The sequence below is a fragment of the Cupressus sempervirens genome, chromosome 5, assembly GCF_028749045.1.
Source record: "Cupressus sempervirens isolate cs-2001-9-10 chromosome 5, ASM2874904v1, whole genome shotgun sequence".
Classification (NCBI taxonomy): domain Eukaryota; kingdom Viridiplantae; phylum Streptophyta; class Pinopsida; order Cupressales; family Cupressaceae; genus Cupressus; species Cupressus sempervirens.
Genome location: NC_143122.1, coordinates 385944779 through 385955653, shown reverse-complemented (window position 1 = coordinate 385955653; position 10875 = coordinate 385944779). Strand labels below are relative to the sequence as shown.

Below are 10875 nucleotides of genomic sequence, written 5' to 3'. Positions count from 1 at the left end.
TTTAATATAAATAAATAATAAGACAATTATAGGCAAGGGCCTACACAATGGTAAATTTTGAGCCTCTTATCTAAGAAGTCTTGGGTTTGACTCTACTTGAGCTTAATGAATAATAATAATAAATTTCAACACACAATAAATTTATTTTTAGTACGGCTTGTGGAGCTGGTGGCCCCATGGGTCTAATGTTTATGTTCAATTTAATCATTTTTTAAGAAAATAATTCTGAAAACGAAATTGTGGGCAAATAAACAGAGGCTAAGGAAAAGATGGTGAATACATGTGTCCTATTTTTCAATAAGCAGTTGTCGACTGTTTAAATTTAAGCAATGGGAACATGACATTACGATCGAAAATAATAAAATAATAAGAAAATTATAATATTTCAAAGAAATATTTAATTTAAATATATTATTCTTTTATTTTAATTAAAAAATAATGAGACAAATTATAGCTTTGTTTAAACCTCCGTGCATAATTGCAGGCTTAGTTGGAAGTGGAGGACACCCCTTTATATATGTATGTGTGTGTTCACATTTATGTTTTGGAAAGACTTAAAGCTCGCCCCATTTGTTTCATGCCATGCTCATTAATGATGCACAACGTATAATGTCTTCAATACAATTTCACGGGTATCACATGTTTTTTTGTTTTTTTATTTAAGACAAGTGGGGACAATATAAGGTAGGTGTTAATTTTCTTGCACACTAAGAGACATTCTACTCTTCTATTCTTTTTGACTTCATGCTTTGGATAAGCATATATTTAGGTCTTTTTCCCATCAAGGCTGAATTTTCTAAATCTAATTTAGCACTTCCTATGCTATTGTGTGGCTAAAGGTCATATCAAATTATGGATGAAATGACTTTTTGTTTATTTGTAAGAGAAGGTGGTTTAGGTGTCTTGTGGGCTCATGGCTTTGTATTCAATCTTGCATAATTTGTCTTTTAAGGTTTATGATTAACATAATCATGCTGATTATTCTTTCTTAATAATAATAATAATTTTTATGTATTCATTTATTTTCTTTATGTTGTAATTTTTATATTTTATTTCACAAATATTTTATTTATTATTTATTATTTATTATTAGTTCTTTTATTCTCATACTTATAATTATGCCAACCTATCTATTAATAATAGTATGAAGATTAATTTGATAATGACAAAAATAATGAGTTCTTCATTGTTTGTATTCATCTACAACCACCATTTCATGATAACTAGGTAAACTAGTTATAAGAATTATACGCATTTAGTAAAATCTTTCTTCTCTTTTTCTTGAGTTATTATACTGGTATTATTCATAAATATAAGTTGTATTATTACTTTTGAGAATAAAAGCCTTCATCATCTAGAATTGGTTGTTGATGGTAGTTGAATTGTTTAAATACATGTTAGATGTGTAATATTGTTATCAAGGTTCGAGTGTTTAGTTCTTGAGTCAAACGAATTGACCTGTGTTTCACAAGTAGTAGTTCACAAAAGTGAATACTTCTCGAGAGGCCACCCGTCCTAGTACTACTCCAACTCGAGCCTGCTTAACTATGAAGTTTCTTCTATGGTTAAACCTATGCTGATTGCAATCCCATTTGCAAAACCTTTACCAAGTGTTGTGCTTAAGGGGTGTTCTAATAAATGGTTCATAAGACACAACATTTGGTGAAGGTTTTGCAAATGGGGTTGCAAGCAGAGTGGATTTAATCATGGAGGAAATCTAGTAGTTAAGCATGCTTGAGCTAGAGTAGTACTGGGATGAGTGACCTCCCAATAAATCCTTGTGCTTCACTTGTGTGAGCTTCACCTATATCGAATTGAATGTTATGTCTTCCATTCATTCTCATGAGAGATGGGTTCATGTGAGCTACTACTCATGAGTTTGACTCAAGAACTACATAGTTGGATCCTAATAGCCACATCAGGATTGAGCTTGTTGTGGAAAATATCTCCTAGTTATCAATGTTAGATGTCATCTTGTTTTCACTTAGAATGAATAACAACATCAACAACAATAATAGTAATACTAATAATAATTTTTTTAAAAAATCTTCTTTTATCCTCCACCTATCTTTTTAAAAATCAAAAGGACCAACACCTTTTAAATATTTTTGCCACTCACTCACATAACTGTTGTTATTGTTTATTTATATACGTATATGTATATATTATGTGTGTGTGCCTACACACACACACACACACACATACATACATATATGCATACACATAATAAAAATTAAAAAATACAAGTTATCAACATCAAGACTAAGTTTATCCTTTTGAATTTTTTTACCTCACACTATTATTACAATTGTTATTTTTAATATATGTATACACATATGTTATGCACGTATGCCTACATGTTTACTTATATACTATCAAAATTGAGAGTAAAAGCCTTTATCACCTAGAAAATATTATAAATAGTAATATGATCACAATATTCCTTATTAGACATACAACTCTTCATCACCAAATATTTTTAAAGTTTCAATAGAATATTATACAAATAAATTTAAATTCAAATACATGATGTATAGTACCTTAACTAATTTACTACATATTTACAATATTTAACATTTTTTAATCACAACACATAATATAAATATATCAAACAATAATAAACACTATTATATATAAGATCATCATAAAAGAATAATTTTCATCTCTAAATTTTATAAAAGCACTACAGAATAAAGACCTTGTAACTGACAAATACTTCATTTTTAATTTTGATAAAAAAGGAAAAAGCAAACCTAAATAAGAGAGCCTTGGAACTGAAACCAAGATAATACCCACTTTTCTTTTCCAAATTAGAAGATGTCATGCTTATTGAGAGATTACGAGTGATAACCCCGGTTAGATGGAATACCTTGTATTCACTTTCACTTCACTATCATGAGTTTTGATGGAAACTCCTTGTCTTGCATCAAACCATGCCATCGAATATACTTTTTATTCAATATTATTATTATTATTTTTTGATTCCATGAAATTTTTTATGGTTGGCATGTCATGAAATCATGATAATTTAGATTGGTGCATGCATTATTAGGCATAATCTAGGGTTTTCTTTAAGAAAGAAGTGTATAATTCTAATGAGGGAAAGTACAGCCCTTGCATGTACAAATTATGCCCCACCTCTTTCTCAGTAAAACCAGCAGCATGGCCCCCACATTTACCTTGGCAAACTTTGATTGTGAATGAAGAAAACGAAAGCTTTCACTTCCCACCGTTAATTCCAACTGCAAAGGTCTGGAATTAATGCAATTCTTTAAATTATGGAGAGCATCCAGGTATATTTTATATTAGAATTCTGGTAAAGTACAAAAAGAAAGCAAAAACAATGGTATAACCAGCACAAACGTGGCATCTTGTTCATGGCAGTCTGAATTTCTACATTTTCCATAAATGATGCCCTTCTCTAAACACACCAAAACGAAAAAGCACAAGTGAAAAGTGAAGAAAAATCATGGCAATTACTTTCAATCAATTCCCCCACCTCCTTGTGATGTGATGACCGGCTACCCAAACACCGCCAAATTTAAGTGGAAAATGTGTGGATTAATGGGAAGAGAAGCGTTCGATGCGTAGAAACTGGTGTTTCCTCAAGGATTGGGATTTTGGGATTGCTTGGCATGGGAGAAATGAATGGAAGAAATGGTCGTAAAAAAATTGTTTTCCAAATTAAATGGCCGCCTCTTTTTCTAGGCCTTTCACTTTCCCGATTCCATTCCGCGTCTTGTTGTTTGACTGTGTAGCGAATGTCAGCTGGTACTGTTCATAAGAATTAGCACTACCTAATAGAGAAAACTTGCAGCGAGGAAGCAGAAGAGGAAAGAAAAATGGAAGATTGTTCTGCGGCAGCAATGGAGAGGATTTATGTGACTGTTCGATTGAGGCCACTCAGTGGATTGGACAGGGAGGAGGAAGAAGAAGCAGATTTAACAACATCTGACTGGGAGTGCATCAACGAGAACACCATTATTTTCAAGCAGACTATTCCTGAGCGCTCTATGTACCCCACTGCTTATTCATTTGGTAACAGCATTTCTTACTATCTCAAGCATTTTGTTTTCATGTCGGAATTTTTATTTGTGGGCGTTTCTTTTGTGGTTTGTGGGTAACCTCATTTGTCATGGCTCAGTGTATGATTTGGGGTCAAATTCACCGGAAACTAGAATCTGGCGAAGCTGCATTTAGTGGGTTTTGTTGGTGTGATGTTCATTTTTCCTTGTTTGGTAAAGCTCCGCAATGTCTTGCTTAGATGCACACAACCTCATCTGCTGGTTTATGCCTTTTTAGTGAACCCAGTTGGTATGCTTCTTCCAGTCTTCTGGATGTAGGAGCTTACTTTATTTTGATGAGAACCCTTAAATTACATTTTGATTTTATGCTCTCGGATTTGAAAATGAGGCTCATTGCAATTCACATTGGAAAGTTGTTATATTGGAGTTTCAGCAATCAGCTGTAATTGTTGAAATATTGGTCTAGGAAGGGAATTGCAAGGGAAAATGGACGGATCGACAGTCCAGGGCACGCTTTTTGTCATGAAAAATCTGAATTCTTTAAGAAGAAAGAAAGGAGATTCCAAAGTTAATGGTGTAACAGCGAGGTTGAGATCCCCTACCTCTGGCTAAGGAGCTGCAATTTGTGATCTCTGTCATTTGTTGGGTCTCAAAGAATGACCCAATATATTTTTTCCATTAACTTTTACCGACAATTTCTACAACAAATTTTATTTTGAACAATGTTATTCGTATTGGTGTTGTGAACATCTTTTCAGTACACTTTTCCAGACAATTTCTACTGTGAAACCATTTTTTAACAATGTTCATATTGCTATTGTTACATATCAGGAATTTAAGTAAATGTGGTTATCTGCAGATAGAGTATTTGGATGTGAAGCTTCCACGGGTGAGGTTTACAAGGGAGGGATAAAGGAAGTGGCCCTCTCAGCTCTTAGTGGTCTCAACGGTATGCATTTATGTGTTCATTCATTGCCTCGTAACCTTCTCTCCTTCTGATGTATGAAATGGCAGAAATCATTGATTGATATTTCCTGCAGCTACAATATTTGCATATGGACAAACAGGCAGCGGGAAGACATATACAATGGACGGTATTACAAATCTTGCCGTGGAGGATATTTACAGCTACTTTGAGAGGGTAGGTTAATCATACTAATGCAGTGTGATGCAATACTTTATCGTGTTTGGTTCAGCACTTTAGTGGTGGGGTATTGATTATTGCTGCTGCAGCACTTGGAACGAGTGTTTGTACTGAAACTGTCAGCAATGGAAATATATAATGAAGTAGTGAAGGATCTTCTTTCTCCAGAGGGCAGCCCTCTACGGCTTCTGGATGATCCAGAGGTGGGCATTTTGTCTTGTTTCATGCATGTGCTCGCTTCTTTTGATTTGTAGGCTCATATCTTCCATTTTGTGGTCAGAAAGGAACAGTTGTGGAGAAATTGGTGGAAGAAAGAGTGCGGGATAAAAGCCACCTCCAAAAGCTTCTGAGTTTATGTCAAGGTAAATCTGTTACCCAACCATTTGTAGAATTCATTTGAAACGAGGAGAAGGCACATTCATTCCATTTTGGGAGCAATCCTTGTTTATTCAAGCCTGATTTGACTGATCTCTTGTGCAGCTAATAGACAAGTTGGGGAGACTTTTTTGAATGAAACGAGTTCTAGATCCCATCTAATTATAAAACTGGTAAGGTCTATACATTCCCTTTTGTACACTTGTTGCAATAGCACAAGCACAAAACTAACTGTTGATGAAAGTCTCTTTGCAGACAATTGAAAGTTGTGTTCGCGAGGAGTCAGAGCTAGAGTCAGGCATCATTTCTAGTCCTAGCTGTCTAGTTGCAAGCTTGGTATGCTACCTGTTCAGTTCCCTTGACTTTTCATTTCCAAACTGAGCAGTTTGATGAAGCTTGATATTATGTACAGAATTTTGTAGATCTTGCAGGGAGTGAGCGTGCATCTCAAGCATTTTCAGCAGGAAATAGATTAAAGGAAGGTTGTCATATTAATCGAAGTTTGCTTACTCTGGGAACTGTCATTCGGAAGCTGAGGTGACAATTTCTTCTTCTCTTTATGATGTAAATCATGGATGGATTTTTTTTTTCAGTGATTGGTGTGCTGTGCCATACATAAATCTAAAGATAATTTGGAAATACAGTGGAAACAACAAGATGAGGAATGGGCACATTCCATACAGAGATTCAAAACTGACTCGAATTCTTCAACATGCATTGGGAGGCAATGCGAAGACTGCAATCATTTGTACAATGAGTCCTGCACGGCGCTATGTTGAACAGTCTCGCAATACACTTTTCTTTGCTAGTTGTGCAAAGGAAGTTGCAACTAGTGCACATGTCAATGTAGTTGTATCAGATAAGGCACTGGTAAAAAAATTGCAGAAAGAAGTGGCAAGGCTTGAGGATGAATTACAATTGTCTGGGCGCTCTACTGCTTCTCATGGTGCCCAGGCTTTAATAGCGGAAAAGGACCTTCAAATACGAAAGGTGTTTTTCTTTATTCAAATTTTATATATTTAAATATTGACCTAATTTTATCTCTGTTATTTTTGAATTATTTATATCTGATATTTACTCAATAGTTCTTGCTTTGAAGTGATTAATGATGTCTGAAATACTAGATGCAACAAGAGATCAAGGAGTTGATTCAACAGAGAAATAATGCACAAAGGCAAGTTGAGGACATGATTCAACAGAGAAACTACGTGCAAAGGCAAGTTGAGGACCTGATTCAACAGAGAAACTATGCACAAATGCAAGTTGAGGACCTTGTACAGAGGATCGGAAGTAACCAACCTATAAATAGACAGGTAATTTGTCAGTTTTTACTAGCTCTGTGTAGGCCTTTCCTGTCTATTACCAGGGACTAAAAACTTTTCTTGGCCCTCATGTCTCTAATTGCAGGAGTCCCTTACCATGATTAACTCACCTGGTCAGACAATGTATTCAAATGGAGAAGATAAATGTCCAGCACCAGAACCATCTGGAATTGATCATAATTTCGTATCCAATGAATCGCATTTTCCTTTGCAGCAAGATCATTGCAATGGAGAAGAAAAGCAGGCCAGCAGTGAGAACCATTATTGGAAAAGGCCAGAAGAGATTGACCAGGATGCTTTTCTGGGGTCAGAAGAATTTCAGCAGTCTTGTTCCTCTACGCCTAAGACACCATCTAGTAAGGAAGCTTCATTGAGTCCTCTAACACTGGTCCATGAAATCAAGAAGTTAGAGTATTTGCAAGAAGAACTTGGGAAGGATGCCAGTAAAGCTTTGGAGGCTCTTCAAAAAGAAGTACAGTGCCTACATCTAGCAGAGTCTGGGACAAACAAGGATGCTGCATCTGCCATGACAGAGATAAGGGGGGAAATTGGAGCCTTGCATTCCAAAGAAGAGAATTCAAAATCACCCAACCAAATCCCTTTGAAAAGCATAAATGCGACACTTGGGGAAGAGATTACAATACTTAATGGCTCGGGAGATATCAGCAAATGTACTGATATAGATGGAATGATTGCTGCATTGGAACAACAGCTTCAGAATGTGCAAGACTCCTTTGAAAATTTGGTCCTCCCTATTCCCTCTGAAGCCCTTGTGTCTCCTTTAAGTAGAACTCCATCATTTATGAATAAAACTTCCCAGCTAACAAGAAGCAGGAGTTGTAGAGCTGAAATCATGTCCACCCATCTATCTTCGCACTGTTTGTGGGCTATAGATAATGAGCATACTCCTCCATGTGCATCTGAAGAACACTTTTCAGAAAGATATGGAAGCTCAAGGAAGAGACTTTTTGATGAAATTGGAGAGAAAAGAGTCAATTTGTCTTTGAGAGATGGCTCTATAGTAACCAGAACAGACTCTTTTGTTGACATTAAACAAGTCCATAATATGCTCAAGGCTACTGCTCAAGAGAACATCCGTGGTATTCGTGCTTACGTGACTGAACTCAAAGACAGGGTTGCCAAGCTGCAATACCAAAAGCAACTTCTTGCCTGCCAGGTATAGAACATAACTATGTTCCTCATTTTATTTTATTCAACTTCTTCTTAATATTCATTTGACTGTACAAAAGAATTCTTGACATATGTTGTATATGGCACTACACGCATTTTCAGATTTGGGCTTTCCTAAAGCACTGAATTGTCATTTGCACTTGATCTTGGAAGTTTCTCTGTCCTCCTTAATGTCTGCACTAGAAGGCTTCTTTCCTTTGAGTCATCTTAGTTTGCTCCAGAAGATTAGACCTACTCTCTATCATAACCCCTGTTAACTGCTTTGAAGAGTTTGAGGTATGCTTGTTTAGATCCTCATTTCTTTCTGATTTTCTAGCATAGTTATCCTGTTACAGGGTAGTGTGTTTAAGATAATGGTAGTGCTCTTAGGTCTTCCCCAAGCAAGACTTCAATTTGATGTCTGAAGCTCGGCTTCTGACATCTCAAGGTGATTGTTTTTCCATTTGCCTTATATTTATTCATACCGTGCAACTCCCTACAACTCCCTGCTGGCTTCTAACTTGTGTTTCCACTATGGAGTATATGTGTCTTCAGCAATAGGCCCACCCAAGCTGGCTGCCATTAGGCCTCCTATGCATATGCCGTTAAAGTTAAAAAGTGACAATGATTGTTTGTATTGAAACTGATTGTGTTATTTGTTTCAGTCCTTTTCTCTCTATTAATGAGGAGGATATGAATGGAAAATGTAAGAGAGTACATTGAGGCAGGTCGTACTGAATCAGAAAGTAGTTTAAATTTTAAATTCAAACATTGTGCAGGTGACAGAACTTGAGAAAAATGGACATGTTCTAGATGATCAGAATGTAAATCATATAACCTTAAATGACTCACCAAGACCTGTAGAATCACCTTCATCCTGGGCATTAGGTTTTGAGAAACAGAGACTACAGATAATTGAACTATGGGATGCATGTTGTGTCTCCATAATTCATAGAACTCATTTCTTCCTATTATTCAAAGGAGATACTGCAGATGCCATATATCTGGATGTAGAATACAGGAGATTATCATTTTTAAGAAAAAGCTTCTCCCAGAGGACTTTGAGTAACTCTAATCGTGAAGATGATGAGATTACTACTTTGGCCTCCAAGTAAGTCATTGCCCTTTGTTAATCAATATATATTGCAATACTGTAATCTCCTCTCAATACTTAGCTGAATATTTGTGATGTATTCTAGTTAATTTAATATGAGAACTATTTGTGAGTTTTGCAGCATTAAAGCTCTCAGGCGTGAAAGAAATATGTTGGCTAGGCAAATGCAGAGAAATTTAACTGCTAATGAGAGACAAACTTTGTTTAAAAAATGGGGTATTGCTCTTAATACAAAACAGAGGAAGTTACAGTTGGCTCAGAAGGTATGGACAGATATTCAAGATATGGATCATATCCAGAATAGTGCAAATCTAGTTGCCAAGCTTATGGGATCTTGGAAACCAGGGCAAGTTTCAAAAGAGATGTTTGAGCTCAACTTTACACTCCAGAAGAACAATCAGAGGAATTGGTCCTCTGGTCGGAACCCCATATCAAGTATTTTGAGTTTTTAAAATGTTTTCTGAGGTTTTGTATTTGTGAATAATTCCTGCTTTTATTCCTGCCACTTTATTTTATTTATTTACAGATTTCATATATTTTTTATGCCATGTCCACATTGACAATCGTGTTGAACCAACACAATCATTGTGTGATTCTACATGATTTTAATGGCCAAAGGAAAGCCTAGCTGCAAGAACTTCAATCTGTAACAAGCAGAAAGCTGCATGCCTCTTGATAACAATCTCGTTATGAGTGAGAGCTTGCTACAAATAGTGTAAAGGAATATTTCCTTTTCATGTGTCATATTTGAGCTTTCTTCAACCTAATTCCTTCTCTCTCAGAAGGTGTACAGTGTCCTCTTAACCTGCATATGAAGTATTGAAAATGGGAGGTGCAAGTTATAGTTATCCAGACTGATGATTTATTTTAAAAGACGATTATTGAAATCCAAAAATTCTTGCCATTGTATAAAATAGTGCTGAAAAGAACATTGTAGTAGAGAATTGTTTCCAACCTTATGCAAACATATCCTTACTATCATCAGATTTGCCAAATCATGGTTCAATAGAAAACGTTCTGCGGTGTTTGTAACAGAGGTTAAAAAGCTGGGTGAGGAGAATGTTAAGTTGATGACACAAGTATCATTTAATGCAATGGTTTTCATATTGTATAAAATGCTGGAAGGCATCGATGTATCATAAGTTGTATTTGATAATCATAGAAATAAATAAATGTGAACATTGCACAATGCTGTTGACTGGTAGTGTAAATTGTAATCAATTTAAGAGGAGACAATTTTCTTGGTTTTGTTAGGTGAAATTTCTTTTACTACTTGTTAATCTCAGAGAATTTTCTGGGATGGATAGAATGTGTCCCTGTATGTGTTTTTCTATAGAAAATGGCGATTTCAACTGATCTTTATTTTATTGCAATGTTTGAATAGAGATACTGAAAAGCTCATTTGATCGGGCAAATTAATTGCAATATGGGGACTTCTAGAACACCTGCGTAATATCATACATGGTTATATTTTTGCTTTTCATTTTCCACAAACAAATGGAGCTTGTATATGATGGCATGGTTCGATCCCAGTATTCTAGAGAAGTGTAGGAGATAGTTTCACCTTGGTACTCTTTCAAGGCACAGATCGCCCAAATAATCTGTGGAATAATCCATGGTGTTAGATAATCCAGAACCAATACATCACGGGAATGGATATCAGTTCAAAATCTGGATGATGTATCGAAGTCCTGATTTTAAATGGAAGAGCTGGAATCAAACACG

The 10875-nt window shown here is 35.7% G+C and overlaps 1 protein-coding gene across 1 annotated transcript; it reads left to right on the top strand.

The window, feature by feature from the left end:
• The first annotated feature begins 3433 nt into the window (after positions 1-3433).
• Positions 3434-10339, top strand: LOC149556392 (kinesin-like protein KIN-7A). The gene is made up of 13 exons (XM_089830677.1): positions 3434-4038; positions 4885-4974; positions 5066-5166; positions 5259-5372; positions 5450-5531; positions 5650-5717; positions 5800-5880; positions 5957-6081; positions 6189-6534; positions 6669-6857; positions 6952-8043; positions 8816-9147; positions 9272-10339. Exons 1-13 carry the CDS (start codon positions 3843-3845, stop codon positions 9600-9602), a joined length of 3147 nt encoding a protein of 1048 aa, XP_089686803.1. The 5' UTR covers positions 3434-3842; the 3' UTR covers positions 9603-10339.
• The last annotated feature ends 536 nt before the right edge of the window (positions 10340-10875 follow it).

Bases quoted from the DNA above. Each gene is read 5' to 3' on its own strand.
- LOC149556392 (XM_089830677.1), top strand. From the start codon at position 3,843: ATGGAAGATTGTTCTGCGGCAGCAATGGAGAGGATTTATGTGACTGTT. The intron at 6,535-6,668 runs GTGTTTTTCTTT...CTGAAATACTAG, and splicing joins AGGACCTTCAAATACGAAAG to ATGCAACAAGAGATCAAGGA. The intron at 9,148-9,271 runs GTAAGTCATTGC...TGAGTTTTGCAG, and splicing joins ATTACTACTTTGGCCTCCAA to CATTAAAGCTCTCAGGCGTG.